Source organism: Pteropus medius, unplaced genomic scaffold (assembly GCF_902729225.1).
Source record: "Pteropus medius unplaced genomic scaffold, Ma_sr-lr_union100, whole genome shotgun sequence".
In the NCBI taxonomy this organism is placed as follows: domain Eukaryota; kingdom Metazoa; phylum Chordata; class Mammalia; order Chiroptera; family Pteropodidae; genus Pteropus; species Pteropus medius.
Genome location: NW_024344377.1, coordinates 35,633 through 54,056, shown reverse-complemented (window position 1 = coordinate 54,056; position 18,424 = coordinate 35,633). Strand labels below are relative to the sequence as shown.

The 18,424-nt window shown below is 61.5% G+C and overlaps 1 protein-coding gene across 1 annotated transcript in view; it reads right to left on the bottom strand.

Moving 5' to 3' along the window:
* Positions 1-6: 6 nt before the first annotated feature.
* FAM53B (family with sequence similarity 53 member B) overlaps positions 7-18,424 on the bottom strand; it is a 48,016-nt gene continuing 29,598 nt past the window's right edge. The window contains exon 3 of the mRNA XM_039870758.1: positions 7-634. Coding sequence (XP_039726692.1) covers positions 272-634 — 363 coding nt within the window. The 3' untranslated portion in view covers positions 7-271. The remainder of the gene's footprint in view (positions 635-18,424) is intronic.

Below are 18,424 nucleotides of genomic sequence, written 5' to 3'. Positions count from 1 at the left end.
CCCACCCGAGCAGCTGCTCTGGCGGCCGCAGCAGCTCGGGGGCCATGGCTGCCGAGCCGGCGAGAGGCCGAGGCGTCGCGCCGTGTGGCACGGGCCCCTGCGGGGGGCCGGCCTCCTGGGGCGTGGGTGGGCTCACTCCCTGGCACCTGGCGCCTTCCAGGGAGGTCAGGCCCAGGAGTGGGGCTCCCCGCGTTGGTGACCACCTCGTGCCCGGAGGGAAGCCGTCGAACTTGATGTGCCCCCACCCCCGACCAGGGGCCCGCGGCCCGCCTCAGTTGTTCTCTATCTGTTCAATGTCCAGCTCACCGTCCAGGGAGCAGGGGCTGCCCCCAACAACCCCGCGGTCCCGCCAGGCTGAGGCCGGCTCCCCACCCCTGCCGCAGCCCTCGTCCAGGGTGCACCCGTCCGACTCCTCGCTGTACAGCTCCTCCTTGTAGGCCAGGTGCTCATCGAAGGACGGGGGCGGAGGCTCAGGGACTGGGGTCCCGGCGGGGGTCCTGCCCCCGGGGCCGGAGGCCGAGAGCAGGGCGGTCCAGGACCTGGTGCTGCTGACGTGGAGGGCGAAGGGGCTGTGGGGGCCGCAGTCCTCCATCCCCGCGCTCAGGCAGCTGAGGCTGCTGAAGGTCTGACAGTTCTGTGGGGAGACAGACACGCACGTCAGTGAGGTCACGCCACCACCCGCCCCCGGGACCCGAGGACCACATGCCCCCCGAGCCAGGCCGAACGCGGGGTCTGCCTGGCAGTAGACGACCACCCACATTCTGGACTCTCCACTGTCCAGGCAAGGAAAGGGACCATGGGCCACTCGTGAGTAAACACCCTTGGCCAACCAAGACCATGTTAATAAAGAAATGCAAAATCCGCTCATCTGCCTATTGAGTGGCAAAGAGCACGGCTTGGTAGTAGCCTGTTCGGGGCCGTTGGAAGGGCTCAGAGCCCTCCCCCCACCCTCCTGCAGGGTGATCAGGTGACCCGGTGATCGAGGGCCGATTCCTTCAGGCAGTCGCACTTCTAGGGCTTTATGTTGAGAAAACAACGAGGGGGCATGGAGAAATTCCGCTGCCCACTATTCCCCACACACGGCTCAGCTGAGGAGCGGGGAGTAACCTCAGCCCCCCACGAGCTCTAAAAGCCTGCGTTTTCAGACGAGGAAGGTTCTCGAGCCATTCAGAGGATGCTGCCAGAGCGAATGGGAACACTCGCCACGACTGGGAGGGGGCGGGGCTGCGACGGCTCAGCTGGAGTCGGACCCGCTGCTCAGGGCATCCACTCAGGGAGCTGGGTTACCCAGGTTACCCAGGGCCCCACCTGGAGATGCTGAGACTCTGGGCGTGGGGAGAAAGGTCCTCAACGGGCACTGGTGGATGCTGCAGGGCTGCTGGGGTGGCCGGGCTCACCAACCGAGGGCCTTGGGCAGCGCCCTCAGCCTCCCTAGGCCTCAGCCGCCTCATCTGTAAGAGCCGGCAGTGGGCCCCGAGACCCCAATGAGAGTGTGTGGCTGTCAAGAGCTCCCCGCCTACAGGGCTAGCTTCACGAGTATGCGTCGAAGGGCCCTATGCTTGGTGTAATGCTCTGCTGTTGCCACCTTGAAATTTTTTTTAAAAGGCCCTGCATTTTGTTTTGCACGGGGCTCATGACTTATGTAGCTGGTCCTGCATGTAAAGCTCGTTACCTTTGCTCTCTGAGTTTAAAAATAAAAGAGCCCCCCATCCCCCATCATGTGCTGCCTCTGTGTAGGGTTGGCCTGGGGCCTGCCTGAGCAGCGGGTGCAACTTGAACACGACCCAAGGGTGCTCGAGCCACCTGCTCACAAAAGGAGGCAGGCCCAGCACCGTGCACAAGTGAGTTCGGTTAAACACCTGCACTCACAACAGAGCACGAAACTGGGACGGGGCTGTGACAGCAAGAGGCACCCATGGCCCAGCCCTGGAGATGCCCAACAGGACCAGTCGCAGGGCGGTCCTGTGGAAGGCAGGGGCAGTGAGGCCAGGGACCTGGAGCTCCATGAGCCTGCGCAGGCCAAGGTCACAGGCCTGTCCCAAGGGCTCTCTGGTCGTTTCACAGGCGAGTGTTTATGTGTCACTTTGAAATAAAGATGACCACCAGCTGTCATGAGGAACAAGCTGCAGAAACGGGCTCTGCAAACAGAAAATAAAAGGCGCTCTCTCTGGGGGAAAGCGGCTGTGCCTGTTGTGCACACGCTTGTTGTTCCAGAACGTTCCACGGAGGAAACTGTTCTGATGGCTTTGCTTTTCTTGGAATCTTTTGATTCACTGAGAAAGGTGAAGCCTGGGGTGGTGGGGGTGGGCGGGGGGACTGTGGGAAAGGGCACTGAGGAGAGAAGGGCTGGGCCACTGATGAGACCCAAGATGCCGGCTCAGGCCGAGGCAGGAGCCCAGGCGACAGGCTCCAGGCCGAGGACCCCACAGTCCCCAGACCTGGGCCGCCATGGGGTTCGACGAATCCTGCCCCAGTGTGCACAGAGGACGTCCCCGCCCCTGACAGGGTAGAGGGCGGCAGACGCTCCGCATGCAACACGGACTTTCCCAGGTCACAGCACAAGCCCGATGCTGGGCAGGCGGAAGCCTCACGCGCCTGCGACGGCGGATCTCTGAGGTCCCCCCTGCCGCCCGGCCACTGTCCGGCCTGGCCGAGACCTGAGCCAGGGCACGGGAAAGAGGGAAGATGGCCCAGCCCAGGCAGGGGCGTCAACGCCTGGCCTCAGCCTGTGTTCCCGTTCTCGCCAGCCCAGGTGGTCCAGGGTCAAGGCCAGGAGGTACCATGGAACTCCAGGGCCCAGGGAGCCAGATCTGCCCCTCCCGGAAGTGGATGTTTGCCCCATGGAAGTGGCAGTGGGTAAGAAAACTCCTGTGACAAATAACAACATCCCATGTAAGTCCGATGGCTACAACTGGGTCACAGGTGATGCCAAGACACTGATGCTCTCAGCCTGGGGGGCGGGGCCCCACGTCTGTTTGCCCAGCACGCTGAACACCTGAACTGGTGTCGCCGTCTCCTGGGAGCTATAACATGGGGATGGTGGGGAGCACTGTCAGGGCATAAACCTGAACAGGAAACACCCCTGGGTCTGCCACTGTGCTCCTCCGATCGTCCTGCCTGACCTTGTGCTTTAAACTACCTACGGGCAGGGAGACTGACGTGTGTCTGGGCACTCGTCACGTCCAACCTTAGCCACACTGATGGAAGGTGCTGGAGACCCCAGTTTGCTGGGACTTTTCGGAGATGTAGCTTTGGCCCCAAGTGTGCCCCAGAGAGAGCTGAGGTCAGACAAGCTGTTATGGATCCAGGCTCTGTGCTGCATGGGCATCATGGCTTCAGAAAAGACCCAACATCTGACCCTCCATCCTCTGGGCCTTTGCCCACTTGCTGAATGAGGGGTGGGCCAAGGGCACCCAGGGCCACCCCCCGCTCTGCTGTCTGGAATAACTGGGTCCTTGCTTTGCAGCAGGGTGAGAAGCTGCAAGGTTTGGCTGGTGAATGCCACCACAAGCTAACCCCAGGATGCTGCCCAACCCACCACCAATAGTCCTCAAAGCACCTGCTCCTTGGCTGCAAAGCCAGTGTCACCTTGAAAATTCTGTTGACACAAAACTCAACCACAGTGAAAACCAAAACCCGCTCGCTGAATGCCCCAGGTGGTGGCACACCCCACCTGCCACGGAGGGACGCGAAGGCCACAGTGGGGCAGTGTGTGCCCTGCCCAGACTCCATCTCCAGTGAGCCCGCCCCACTTGGACATCCAGGGGCTGGCCCATGCCCAGGCCCTTCAGCTGCCCTGTGCCCACCACGCCCTGGGGCAGGGCCACGCCCAGCCTCGCCGGCAGCTCCCACTTCCCAAAAGCCCAGCTCTCACCACACGAGCAATACTGCATGGGCCTGCTGGGGGCCTGGAGGCCGGCGTGCCCTCAACAGTGTCTGGGAAAGCTGCAAAGCTGCTTTAAGTTCAAAGCGGCATGTCAATACATCGTTCTAGGTGAAGTGGCTGCTCCAGGAAAAACTGTCCCTTGCCTCAAACGCTGTCCTCTGGAGGCCCAGCCCTGGCCCAGGAATGGGCTGCCTGTGCGAGCCCAGCCCTGCCCGAGTAATGAAGCTCGGACAGAACCGTCCATGTGGCCCCAGGCGAGTGGCTAGACACTGGTCACACCCCAGTCCTGGAGTCTGGGGAGACTCAGAAATGGAGTCCCTGAAACTCAGGTAGTTTTCTCCAGACCGTCCAGACCTCGCTGTAGGCAGCACCTACCAGCCCAGCCCAGCCCACCCCACCTAGTCTCCCTGGGGCTCCCAGACAGGATGACTCCTCTGCTGCACAGTCTGTCTGTGCAGAGATTTGCTCCTGCACCGTCCTCCTGGGTGGGAGGACCCTGGCTGGGCCCTGGAGACAGAGACAAAGTGAGGGGAGGATAGGGGGCACCCCATGGCCAGGACTAGTAAGGGGTCTAGAGCAGCCCTGGGCCGCAGTGGGGACCAGAGCCCAAGTCCTCATCACACCGCAGAGCTCCCCGTGGGGTCAGGGCTTCTTCCCTGTCCTGTCCACCTCCCTTACCCACTCTGAGGTCCTCTGAGAGCCGCCCCAGTCAGTCCCCTGGACCAGAATCCCCGTCTCAGGCTCTGCTTCTGAGTAACTGACCTATGACAGGAGGAGAAAGCGCCGTGCACAACGGCTCGTCAGCACCGCTGTCCCTTCCAGAACAGGAGGCCAGGCCCGGGGCAGAAGCTGGACAGAGGGTGTGGTCAGTAGCCAACTGTCAGGGGCAGCTTGCCTCACGTCTGCTGGGGTACAGGGGCTGCTGGGTGGTGGGAGACACACCTCTTGTCACTCCGTGTCCTAAGCACAAGGCCCACATGAGACTTGCTCTTGGCCTTAAACCAGGACACGCCTTCCCGAGGCACATGTGTGCCTCCCCTTCTCAGACGAGGAGGGTGCTAGAGGCCCCCACTTCCTTCTCTGGCACTATCCTTCAAGGCTGGCACATCAGTTTTTCCCCTTCTAAGGTCCAATCTTATAGATGCCTTTGTGTTACAGATTTTGGGGAGCTACCTCAAATCTCCCTAGAAAGGGGTATAACAAGCCCAACCAACGTGTCAAGATGGTCAGACCAGGCACGCAGCCTGGCCTAAGCTTCCAGGAGCCTCGGCCGCTCTGCTGGAAGCTGCTGGGCCCAGGGCTCTGGCTAAGCAGAGGCGTTTCCTCCCACACGCTTTTAAGAGATGGAATTCTCTAAGCATCAAGAAGACACCAGGCCAGGAGAATGGCTAGCAGCCTGGACGTCTTCTGAGTCTCGTTTATGCTGGACGCTGGCACAGACTACCAAGGCGGCAAGGCCTGTGGTTTCCTCCGGCGTGTTGTTTTTTTTTTAAACTATCTCAGAAAAGAGAAAAAGGCACCAGCATATTTTGGGCCTATCTTTACTCCATCTTTGATAAACCTGAATTTTGCATGGAGACTGGCTGGCTTCTCTCACAGGAAGCCCCACAGCTACCCTGGGCCAGAGCCATGGGCCGGCCTGGTGTCCGGCGGGTGCTGGAGATGACCTTGCTGGTCCTGCTGGAGGCCGGCCCTTCGCTCTGGGCATCTTATCACTGCGTGCTTGTCACAGCCCAGCTCCACCTCCTGCGCGAGGCAGGTCAGCTGGTCAGCTGGTCAGCTGGTCAGCTAGGCCTGCGTGAAAGCCGGGCCCGTTTCTGCGAAAGGCTTACCTTTGGACTCCACGAGGGGCAACCCTTTTGCACCTGGCCTGCTACCTTACCCTCGGGGATAAGGGACATGCCCGCCAGGTTGCTGAAGCCTGGAAACAGGAAGTGAAGTTGGCTCGGGGGAGACTCTGGGGCCCAGGGAGCACCCTGATTTGGCACTGGATGCTCGGAGCATCCCAGATCCTGGGTGATAGGATCAAACAGTTCACAGGGCAGGAAACCTGGATGGCGGGAGGATGGCCCTGGGCAGTTACTAGGGCGTCCCTGCCTTCCTGTGCCACCATTTCCTCGGCTCCCTTCTGTGGAGGCCACCGATGTTTGCTGAGTGCCTCTTCCCCTGAGGGTCCTTCTCACCCACTAACACCCAGCTTTGCAGCCTCCCCTCTAGAAGCCCTGAGCTCATGTGCACCCTGACCCTACGCCCTACTGCCTAGCTCAGGGGCCGGCTCACAGGAGGTGCTCAGTGCAGCCTGGGGACAGCCTGGGGAAGAACCTACCTGGCCAGTCCCGCCCCCAGCTCAGCCTGTGTGTCTGCATAGCCCTGAGGTTGCCGGGGTGCTGTGGTCAAGAACAGACCTTGGTGGCCCAGAGCCCCCTCTCTGCTCACGCCCCACAGGCCACGCTGTTGTGCACGCTGTTTCTGCACCAGGCCCCTGGGCGGCAGAGGGCCTGCCCGGACTCGGGAGGCGTGGAGGCCGACGCCGAGGGGGCCTCCCAACACTCTCGCAATTGGAAAACAAACACTGTTTCTGCGGCGGACGTTCTGGGGCTTGTGCGGCCCCCTCACTGTCAGCTTGGCGTGAAAGGGATTCCCTGCCTAACAAAAGTCGAGAGACCTTTCCAAAGCACACAGGGCCTGGCGGGGCACCAAGGCCGACGCGCAGCTCCTGCGGCAGGGCTGGGGCACCGAAGGCGGGCCCGAGCCCCTCACAGGGGATGCTGGGCCCTGGTCTCTGTTCAGCCACTTAGAGCTGGGTGCCCCGAAGGCCACGGGGAGACAGGACTGCAGAACACAGGGGCCCTCGCAGCTTCACCCCAACAGCCCCACGGCTCTGCTCCAGAGAGAGGGGAATCCTTTTGGGGGAAGTGAGCAAATGGCCACCCGGTCTAATATCCTCATTTTGCAGATGACCAGGAGTGGGGATGACACTGGCCCCACTCAGCTGGCTGATGGGCAACCAGACCTGTGGACTTGCGGACTGTGCTTGGGAGAGCCCGGATTGCGGGACGACGGCAGCCTCGAGAAGACCGGAAGAGCCCGGTCTGGGGTCCCGGCTCCCGGGTGCCCAAATCATCAAACTCCTGAGCCTCAGCTTCTCATTCGTACCACGAGGCTAAAAAACAGCCCCAAAGTCACAGAATTGTTTAGAAGATCCATTGCACTGAGATCGCTTCCATCTCTATATTAAATCATTTTGATGTTTCCCCACCAAAGTGCTTTTTGACTTTCCTGCTCTCCTTATTGGCAGAAACAAGGTTACCCGTTTCTAAAAATGGCACTTTGCAAAATTGTGCAGACAAAAAAGGAAAACCCTGCCAGCCCCAAGTTCCTGCACTTAATAATCACCAAATTAACTCTGGCTTTTACATAAGCACAGGACATGAGAACAGCAGGGAGGGCCCACCCCGGAGTGGCAAAGGGGCCACACGCGTGCCAGACGCCTGCATGTGGGCCACCGGCCGGGGCGGGGCGGGGCGGGGCGCCTGCACATGGCTCGAAGGCGCCTCACAGACACAGGAAAAGCAAAGCACTGGAAAACGTCTCGCTGGGGGGTTCGCACGGACCCTGCCCGCCGGACTGGGGCAGCTTCGGGGCGTCTTGCTCTGTGGGAGAGTAGTGCGGGCTTTGTGGGAGACCCAATGTGGGGGGCTGCTTTGTGCCCCAAATCCGGGCATCCCCCGAACAAGGCCCGCCTCCCCGAAGGTGCCAGCCACGTCCAAACGGTCGGTGTAACCACTCAGAGCAGCCGTCCGCCCTGCCCTGGCCCTCCAGGTCTGGGGGGATGGGCCCTCCTTCTGCAGGAGCCGGGGTGCCATGGGAACATCACGACACACACTGATCATGGCCATCTGGGCCAGGTGTCTCCAATTCTGGGGCGTGTGAACATGGAACCCCCATTTCTACCTATCATCGTATTTCTACACCTGGACAATAGATGAGTAACAGAGATTAAGTTCTAAGGGTCAGATTTCTTCTCGATTTGGGGTGGAGTGGGGGAATCTCTTCTTTCCTCCTTGACAATAAAATATAAATCATAGAGAAAGGCAGGCAAACATGACGGCAACATAACTGGCCGATTTATCCGCTACAACAGGCCTCAGCACAGAAAAGTCCAGAAGCAAACAGTCCCCACGTCTCTTACAGGCCGCCCCCTCAGCTGCTGAAGCATGCCCCGCCTTGGATGAGCCGGCCCCCCCAGTGCGCACACACTCACTCCGCTCAGCTCCTGGGAGCCAGCATCCTGCCAGCTCCTCCCCACCGCCAACATCGCCAGAATGGGTGGGCGGACTTGGGGAGCTAGAGTTCCCCGACCACCCACAGGGCACCCTGGATGGCCCAGGTCCCCTGAGAGCAGGCCCCAGAGGGTCAGCATAGAATGTCCTGATGCGTTCACTTCTGCGGTGCCAAGGAGGCCTCCACGCCAGGCCAGAGGGTCTCCTCTCTGGCCACCCACCTGGCCGTGGCACAGGCCATCTGCCCCTCCCTGGTCTGTCACGTAGTCCAAGAATAATGGCTCCCCCTAGGAAGGCATCATAGGGTGGGGCATCAGAAACAAGGTCTAGGTGCGGCGCTGGGGGAGCCTCAGGCAAACTCTGCCCCCTTCCGGGCCTCCATCTGTCTACAGTGCTGAGAAGGGGTGGTCCCCAAGGGTTGCTGTCACTGGCTCTGGGCCCCTAGCACTCTGCAGAAGGTGGGAGACAACAGATTCTCTGCAGGCCAGTGTGGCATCCGGGACGAACCTGAGGGGGGACGTGGCACCTGGCTTCTGGGTCTAGCCTGCCACACACCAGGCGTGTCCTGGGAAAGTCCTGTTGGCTCGGGCACATCAACAAAATGTGAGAATCCTCAGCATGAGCCCTGGGTGTCTCGCCCTGCCCTGAGGGGTGCTGCACAGACAGCTTAGACACCACTTAAAGCCTGGCACCCAGTCCAGATCAGAACAGTACCAGTTGCCCCAAATGGCACCCCCTTCAGGCAAGACGTCCAGCCGCATCCTCCCCAAGCACTCGTCAGGGTCTGAGGCCCGGCCTGCTGTGCACTGCGGGCCCAGCAGCCTGTCTCGCCCGTGCTCCCCGTGCCCACGCGGGCTCCACTGGATGCACCGAGCTCTCCCAGGGGGTGTCTTCCGTCAGCCGGGATCACCCCGTAATAAACGCCTCTCCCTTCACAGCCCAGCTGAAATGCCCACAGTCACCCCCACGGGGCCCGTGTGGGGCCTCCCCTCCCCACACCCTCCACCCCGGAGCCCCCACACCACACCACGGGCTGGCCGGTGGGGCTCCGCAAGGCTCAGACACAGAGCACGCCTCACTCGCTGCCCCCCGCTGCCTGCAGGAGCAAGGGCCGGTGCTGAATGGAGGGTTGAAAATGATCTGTTTGGGGTGGATCCTGCCTCTGCTACCAGGACGGTGTTTTCTTGGGCTCCTTGTGCAGCCTGAGTTTCTCTTTCCCCATCTGTAAAATGGGGAAATAAAACTGCCCTAGCGGGGCTGTGACGGGGCTGAAATGAGATTCGAAACGGGGCCTGGCTCGACGGGATTCCAACACCATTTCACGGTGCCCAGCGGCCGCAAGACACAGGCAGAGAGCCAGGTGGAAGCAGCCTCAGGAGAGAAATGATCCCATCTGCATCCCACCCGACTGGTCCACAAGAGCAGAAATCCAGGCACGCGGGGGAAAGGCGGCTGCGCTGGCCTGCACTGGCCGCCAGCGTTCCTCACGGGGGAGGAGAGGCGGCCACCCGACCTGGCTCGGCCAGCATGTCCCAGCATGCCCGGGCAGGGCAGGTGGCCACAGACATGCCCGTGGGCAGTGGGCACAGCAGGACATTCCTGAGCACATTCTGCCTCTCTGGGATCAGCTGTCCCCACCTGCAGAGCCACAGGTGGATGGCAGGGACAATGCGTGGGGCCCTGGTGCTCCTGAGCCCAGAGGCCCTATAAGGAGACTGCCTCTCCTCCGGGCTTTAGCTCACCTGGAGGCAGGCAAAACATGTGCTTAGCTACAGGGTAGGGACTGGGGACTCTTGACCACTAGGCACCCTTCCCGGGTGGCCTGATCTCTCACTAAGGTAAAGCCCATCTTTCCAACCAAGTCTAACGCTGCACAGGGCCAGGCCTGCAATTTGGGGCCAGGAGACCTGGTTTGGAGTCCCGGCTCTGCCCGGTGCCCCAGGGTGAACTGAGCGGGTCTCTCTCTGAGCCCAGTTTCTCTAAGCTGCAGTGAAGGACAACAGGGCACAACAGTGGGAGTCGGAGAGGGTACAAAAATCTGGGACAAACTGTGCCGGGCTCACCAGACTTCCGAATGCTTCTGGCCACCACCCGAGGCATTCCTCTAGCCCTAGCAGGCAACCCCTAGTGCTGGGGCTCCTGGGCTATAAGGATGTGTGGGAGACAGCATGGGAGGGGGGGCCAGGCCAAACCTACCCCAGCAGATATCCAGACTCTGGGCATGGGGCAGTCGTCAGGACATACTTTCTTGAAGGGCACTGGAGGTGCCAAGAGAGTCACAAGAGACTGCAGAAGGACCCCATCCTGAGCATCACGAGTGTGGCCTGGAACACGCTCTCTGCAACCAGACAGACACAGGAGAGGAGTCTCTGCCACTCGCTAGCTGAGTGATTGTGGACAAGTCATGTCTACTCTCAGAGTCATCATGGGAGCCGTGACACCGACCTCGCAAGGGAGTGTACGGAAAAACCAGCTCAAGGCCGCAATGTGCTGGCGGAACGCGGTTCCCATTTGGTGGCCTGACCCCGGGCTCCGGAAGGGCTGGCCAGGGCGGGTCCCTGTTTCACTGACCTTCCCAGGGACATACCGCGACATAACTGTGCGTTTCCTGATGGGCTTATTTTTCCCCTTTTGTTCATTGCTGTTTAAATGCTTGGCAGGATAGGCAAACACAGCACCTGCACCTCGAGGCATCCAGAAGCCCCAGAAGCACTGGTGGTCCGAGCGCAGGTGCCCCAGGTGGATGCCGGGGGCCAGCGCCGGGACAACCTCCTGCCTCTGCTGTCTCAGAACCTGACCCCAAGGCGGGCTCTGCAGCATCGCCACGTCCACGCAGGAGCCCGAGGTTGCCTTGGCAACGCCCCACAAGGGGACGGGGTGGGGCCAGGCTCACCCCGGCTCTGCGCGAAGCCTGTGCCCTCACCCACATGCTGCTCCTCGATGCTGCAGAAACGCCAGAATTCGGCACAGAAACCCAACCTAATTTCTGCCCCCCCGAGAGCCACTGGCAATCTTCACCGGCTACTTGGTAACAATTCCCAACCACGACGGGACAGCAAGGGCTCCTGGGTGGCCCCGGAGGGGTGTGCGGGCTTGGAGCGGCCCTGAGTGATGTTCCATCACGTGCAGAAAATCGACCCATAAGGCTGAGCTACCGTCTAACCCTCCGTCAGCCCCGGAAACTCGTCTGCCCCAGGAACAGAGTCAAGGCATTTCCGGGGGTTCATGCTCGGGTCCCTGCGGCCGTGGAGCCTCTGAGGACAGCAGAGCTAACGTCCACTGAGCATTTACCCTGCGCTCCGCAAGGCTCGTCCCACTGAACCCGCACGGCAACCGGGGAGTGGGCGCTACCGTCACCGGAAGTCGGAGACTCACCGAGGCCACCCCGGGAATGAGGGAATGAGTGGGGAGGGCATGAACCCCGCAGGCCACCCCCAGGACTGAGTGCCTGAGGGCAGAACGGAGAGGCAGAGGGAAAGGATGGGTCCCCCTGAGGCAGACGCCAGCGAGGCAACAGCAGGCAAAAGGCAGAAGGGAGCGTGTGCCCGGGCTGACCCCACGGGGCCCTTGGTCAGGTGGGAGCAAAGGGCAAAGGCCGTGAGCCCATTACCTTCCTCTGGAGCCCACCCCAGGTGGAGAGCGAGGGTATGTCGGGGGAAAGGCCCAAAGCGCCCAGGAGGAAGCAAAGCAAGACAAAGAGGAGCCAGCACAGTGCCTGCCGACAAGACCTGCAGGGCGCACAGCGTCTGGGTGTCTTCCCCAGGGCCCGGCTTGCCTTCGTGCCCTTCTCCCCCTGAGACACGAATGCTCACACACGTGTGGGTGTGTGCACATCGCACGCGTGCGCGCGCACACAGCTCTGCCATCTTGCAGCTACTCCAAGATGCCACAGCTCTTACGGTAACTGATGATGACGTGGTCGACCTGACTCAGACCCCCGTGGCCCTCTGGGTCCGGATGGGTGCTGTGAGATGTGGACCAGCAGGACGGCGGGGCAGTGCCTGGGACCCCAGCCTCCGGCCTAAGCCCATCGCTGGTTGAGCCCATGTCAGGAATGGGCTCACGTCTCTCTTGCAACAACGTCTGGTGACTTAGAAGACGCACGGGAAGTCCCTTTCTACCTGTGCGTGGCTACTGCGACGAGCAGCTGCCAGACACCGTGTGTTCTCTGTGGAGGCCTGGGCTCGCTTGGAAAGGGGAACTCAGAGCCACGGAGCCTGGGGAGACAATGTCTAAACTCCCCGGAGGAGCAGCCCTGGAGGAAAAGCAGAGCTGGGCCAGCCACACCCACCAGCTGGGGCCCGGGCCCCTGGGCCACAGGAAGAGGCCCTTCTTCACCCTCTGTGTTCCAAGCAGATGGGTGGATCTTATTAAGAAAATGAGAGCTGGTGATACCCACAGCTCCCTTGAACTGGGCGCCTACTATGTGCAGGCAGTGCACCCGGAACAGCACACTGGCCACATGCCCACACACATGTGTACACATGCATGCACATGTATGCGCACATGTGCATGCACACACATGCACGCGCACATATCCCACCCTGCAAACCTCCTGGGGGAACCAGCCAAGGGACCCCTAGCCAGCAGGTCTATACAACCACAGCCAGTGTCACGTGGGGCAGGCTCTGGGCACAGAGCGGTCATTATTCTCTCCCCCGTCAAGGAGGCTGGCCCTGCGAGGCTTATCAGCAATCTGCCACGCAAGCCGCTCAGGGGTCTTAACGAGGCTGGGGCTCTGGCCACGCACATGGACAAATCCACTGTGACCGTCTCCCCCCCCCACCACCAGCGCTTCTGGCCATTGTGGTGAAAGCGGCTCAGCTCTAAGGGCGGGTAGAGGGGGCACAGTGGCTTTGCCACGACAGACGGGCTCTGCAGCATAACCCAGACAGACCCAGATGCCACCTTCTCCAGCCTGGCACCTCCTCATTGCAGGAGAAGCAGCCTGGGGTGCAGGCCCCGCCCTGGTGGCCCAACAGACAGACGAGCATTCGGACCGGCTTGCAGGGGTCCTGCTCAGCCACAACAGGAGCCAGGCTGACGCCCAGTGGCAGCGATGTGCCCGAGTGAACAAGGAACCCGAAACCCTGTGTCAGTGCCACCCACAGACGCACGCACGCACACAGCTCGCGTCAGGGAAGCTGTCGGGACCGACTCCTGAGGGAAGGCGTGGCCCTCCTCGCTCTTCTGCACTGAAACGTGGTTTTCGCCACAAAGCTACCTATGAGCCAAAACTCCCCCGACTGTCCGGCAGGGTGGCCGTAAGTCCAGAGCGAACCCCTCGAGACTGCAGCAGGAAGCTGTCTGGTGCGGGGCCAGGCTGAACCGCCTTCGACTTTGTTCTCGCCTGTGAGCCCCCTCTTTAATCCCCGCCGTTGCTCCCCTAGGCGAGACCTCATAGAGTTTTCACGAGAGCAAGAAAAAGCGACATTCCTGGGGGGCGCTGTGGAAGCTGTCGAGGCAGAATCGCTCACGTGCGTCTTTTTTTTATCGCTGTTCGCTTGAGACGATCTTAGAGGGAGAAAAAGAGAGAGGGAAAGACACGCACAAAACACACACGACAAAGTCCCGTCCTCAGTGGCTGATGAGGCAACAGGCTGCTCTGTCACTGGAGAGAAACATCGATTGTCGGAGCTCAGGTTAACGAAGCAGCGCAGAATCGAGCCTCTCACTGCCCCAGCTGAAAACAGGAAAGCAGCTTCCCAGGGATCGGGAGGAAAACGGACGCGCGGCTTTAGAAAACCCTTTTCTCTGCAGCGGGGGCCTCGGCGCCACCGAAGCCCCGTCCGCTGTGCAGGGCGGTGACGGCGATTCCCCACGCGCAGGCGGCTGCTGCGACTCCCAGGGCTCGCCAGCGTGGCGACCGCGCTGTGCTCTTTCAACAAGGGCCGCAGGAATCTATACAGGTCCACTTAAAGCAGCCCGAGGCTGTGAAAGGCGCCGTCGCTCGCGGCCCGGGCCTGACCGCCCAAACAGAGCCTGAGGAGGGCTGGCCAGCAGGCACGGGGACCAGGGGATGGCGCCAGTTAAAACCCGAGCCTGTGGGCCTTTCTCCTCCTCGTTTTCATTCCGATAGCCACATTGTGTCCACTGGCAGCAGATTCCAAAAGCGAGCGGTCGCCATTCGCCACCCAAGGCTTTCGAGCCGCCGTCCCCACACCAGGCTAATTAGGAGCGCGGTCCCTCCCAGGCTGCTCTGGGGAGTCATGAAGACAGACGCTCAGAAGATTCTCCCGAGGGGGGGCTGGCAGGCTGGGAGGACGGGTCCCCTTCAGACTGTCACCCCATCCTCAGAGGCACAGGCCCTCTGGAAGAAGTAGGGCCCGCCTAGGCGTCTGCCCCCATAAAAGCCTGGCCCCTCAGGTCTCTGGAACGTTCTAGTGGCCCCTGCGTGTGCTGGAACCTGCTTGGGAAGACGGGCAAACCTGGCGTGGGCGGGAGTGGGCCGGTCCACAGCTTACGCAGCCCTGCTCCAGGGCCGACGTGCCGCTGGCACGAACTCACCACCCCATGCCTGCCCCCGGGATGGCCAGCGGACAGCAAGCCAGCCCCCTGTGGGGTGCTCACTGACTACGGAGACAGCCACAGCGGGGAGGAAGAAGGGAGCCGGGCTGGCCGTCTTCTAGCGGTTTACCCGAGGCCTGACACTTCGTCCCTCTGCGCCTGTTTCGACTGGAAAGTGGTGATAATGCAAGCGACCGTGCAGAGCGGCTGGGCTAGCGCAGTGCAGGGCACATGCAGCCTCACCCAGTGACAGCCGAGGCTGTGACCACTAGCCACAGCACCACCAAGTGGCCTTCACCCTTTCGGAAGCTCTGCCAACAAACCAAGGCGGATCAGAACCCCCAGAACCAGGATGGAGGCCCCCAACGCCCTTCCTCCTCCCTTCCCCGTGCCCCTTGGCAATCCAGGACGGCTCCTGGCCAGGCAGTGGATGGAGACGTGGTGGCAACTGTTCTCAGTGAAATGCTCGTTAATGCCGGGTAACCCGCACACACTCCGCAGCCCTTCTTCAAACTACCCTGCTGCGGGAGCTGCAGAGTGAGCCTCCCACCCCCCACCCCCGCCCCTCAAGGAATGGCTCAGAGAACACTGTTCAAAGGTCCCTGCACAGAGGAAGGCCAGAGGCGACCGCCTCTGGCTGCCTGGAGAGGCTGGGATGTCGGTTTCCCAGATGGTGGGAGGGCGCATCTGCCAGCCAAGAGCCTGACCCCGGAGGGCAGGTGGGTCCTGGGACTGGCCTTGGCAATGGCAGTAGGGGATGGCTACAGAGGGGACAGCCTGGGCTGCCACTCTAGCCAGAGGCTCCTCGGGCCGGGAGCAGAGGGGATGGTGTGTCAGTCCCTCTGCTACAGGAGTTAGCACTGACCAAAGCATATGTCTCTAAGTGGGTGAGGGCGGCCCCCGTGCACCCAGAATCCTGGGAGGCCAGCCTCTCTTGTCCCCTGAATGAGAGAAGGAGCCATGTATGTGGGTTTCCGTCCGCAGGACAGAAGCCAGTTCCACCAGTCAAAAAGCTAGCAGTGGTCACCTACCTCAGGGGCGGCAACAGGACAATGACCAGGCTCGGTCTCCATGAGGGAGTCTCAGGGTGCACTGTGGCCTCGGTGCATGCAGAAAGGGGCAGCTGGGGCCAGCTCAGGACAGCTCGGCCACCACATGTGCCCTGTGACACCTCACCCCTCTATGCACCTCTTCCTCGGGGAGCATCTGGGACCATAGGTCCAGCTTCCTTTTTCATTTTTTGAATTTGAAAATTGAGAATCGTAATAAAAATGACGCTAATTCTAACCAAGTGCTTCGTCGGGCCCCGGGGGTGCTCGGGAGAGACTTGGACGTTGCCTGGGGGCTGGCAGGAGAAATGGGGCAAGAAGCCGTCCGACAGCATTGCCACCCTTCCCAGCTCCTGGGGACATGGACTCAAGGACGGGCAGAAGGGGAATCGTGGGGCCAACGAAGCTAACGGAGCCATCGCAGGGGTGGCAGGCCCTGCAGAGCCCGTGTCTCTGGGTAACAGGACGCTCCGCCGCCCAGCTCCAGCCACCCTGCTCGGCACTCGAGCCTGTGGGCACTGAGAAGGCACCCACCCCTCCTTTGCCATGTCCCGATTCAGAAGGATCAGATTTCTCATCTGAGGCCAGACATATAACAGAGACTGCAGCCACCAGGGAGGTCAAGCTCCCTCACTCCCGACAGCGAGCCTCAACCGTGCACTGTTGTCCCCGGGTGATCGTCAGGACTGGGGCCTGTGGGCATCTGGGGGGTCGAGGCAGGGGCCCTGCAATGCAGGACCAGCTCCCCTCCTCCAACAAAGAGTTATCAGTGGAGCTGAGGGTGAGCAACCATCCTGGGCGTGACCTCACAGCACGTCCCTCTGGTCTGAGAGCGCGGCTTGCTTTCTTCTGGGTGTTTGCTTGGTCCCTTAAGAGGATGTGCCCGTTGCAGCGCCCATGCAGCTAAATCTGTCTGTCCCCCGCCCACCCTGGTGGGCTCACACATCTCCCCCAGGCCTTCAGTGCCTGCAGGAGAGGGGTGGAGAAACACGCAATTCTACAGCCAAGCGCAGAAGGAATCCTGCCTAGCACAAATGGAACCGCTTTCTGAGCAAACTGGGGCTCTCGCCTGTCACGCCACCATCTTCCATTTCCTCTCAGTCCTCCTGCTCCCAGCCCTGGGCCTTTGGGACGTTGGACCGAGGGCTAAAATCATGAGATTAGATTTGTGGTGGACACGGGGTTTACGGAAACTCAAAGTCCCTGCTCTCCAGCGCAGGTGGCAATGCTTGGCCTCTGTGGCTCTTACCCTGTCTCCCTCCTCCTGCTGACGGGAGACGGGCCTACACCTACCCCGGCTCGTGTGAGCCCTGACTTCCCTTCTTATCTGAATTGCCAGCCTGCCATACCCAGGTGGTTCATATGGCTGCTTCGGGGAGGCTGGAAGCAGGCGTGGTGGATGCCCAGGGGTTCTGGGACAGCTGGGGCGTTTTCCCCCCAGCAGGAGGGCCTGTGGCGAGCAGGGTCAAAGCTGGGACGCACGGACACTGTTCTCTCCAGGTCTAAGGCGAGGCCCCATCCTCAGGGTCCAAAGTGCCCAGCATTGTCAGAACCAGCCTGGGGACCATGAAAGCATGACACGGCCACCATCCTGGAAAGGCCGTCGCGAGGCACGGAGCCCTACAGGGGAGCCCGGGGCAGGGCACTGGGCTTCGCCCCTGAGGAGCTCCCGGTTGGGAAGGGGCGGGGTTGGTGAGGGGTGCTCCGGCGAGGTACCAGGGCCAGCGTTCCTGGAGTACTCGGCTGTGAGAGGCGCAATGCCAAGCACTTTTAAATTTGTGTCGCTTTCCTGGGCACCCAACTTTACTAGCATCCCCATTTCATAAACAGGGTATTTGAGCCTCAGTGACTTGATGAACGGCTGGCACAAAGCCACTGTGAGTCTGCCTACCTCCCAGGGGCCGCCCGAGCCCCCGACCACCTCCCAGGGGCCGCCCAAGCCCCTGACCACGCTGTGTCTCCTGCTTCTGGACCCCACGCCTTGACAATGAGGTGCGTCAGGACCTCATGCTGGGTGCTGATTTGTACGCCTCAAGGCCCTCCAGGTGGGCGGGCATGAGAAGGGAGAGAAGGCGGCCTGCTGAGGACCCGGTCTGCGCCGGACCGTGTACATGAACCTGAGGTCCTCACAGCTGCCACAACGGGAGGAGCGAATGTCGCCGATGCCCGTGCAAAGGCCGAGGTGCACGCCCAGTGCCGCAGCCAGGGCCCGGCAGGCGGCGAGGGAAGCCCACGCTCTTCCCCGCCACCCCGCTGCAGGGCCCGCAGCTCCCCTGGCTGGAAGAGATATGGGAAGACCCGAGACGCGCCCCAGAAACGTCTCCAGCTTCGTGAGACGTGCCGCAGCAGCTCGAGGACGTGCACGGTGGCGTGGTGCTGTGGTCGTGGCTCTCTAGGGAGCCCGGCACGGCCAGGGAGGCCGGCACGGAGCGTGGCGAGTGCTGCACGCCGCCATCGGCCATGGGCGACAGGGCGGGGCACGCGATGGGAAAGGAAGTGGGTGTGGGTACTGGCCGAGCCGACAGGAAATGCGCTTGGAAAGTGCCCGTGAAGCAGGCCGAGGCCGTGCTGTCACCCCGACTTCTGCATTCTCGGTTCTCCCTGAGGTGTGGAAAAGCTGCTCGCCTCTGCAGGGCAAAGTGGCACGCTCTTCCTCCTCGAGAAAGCCCTTTTCCTGGGCACTGGGCACCCGGGCCGCT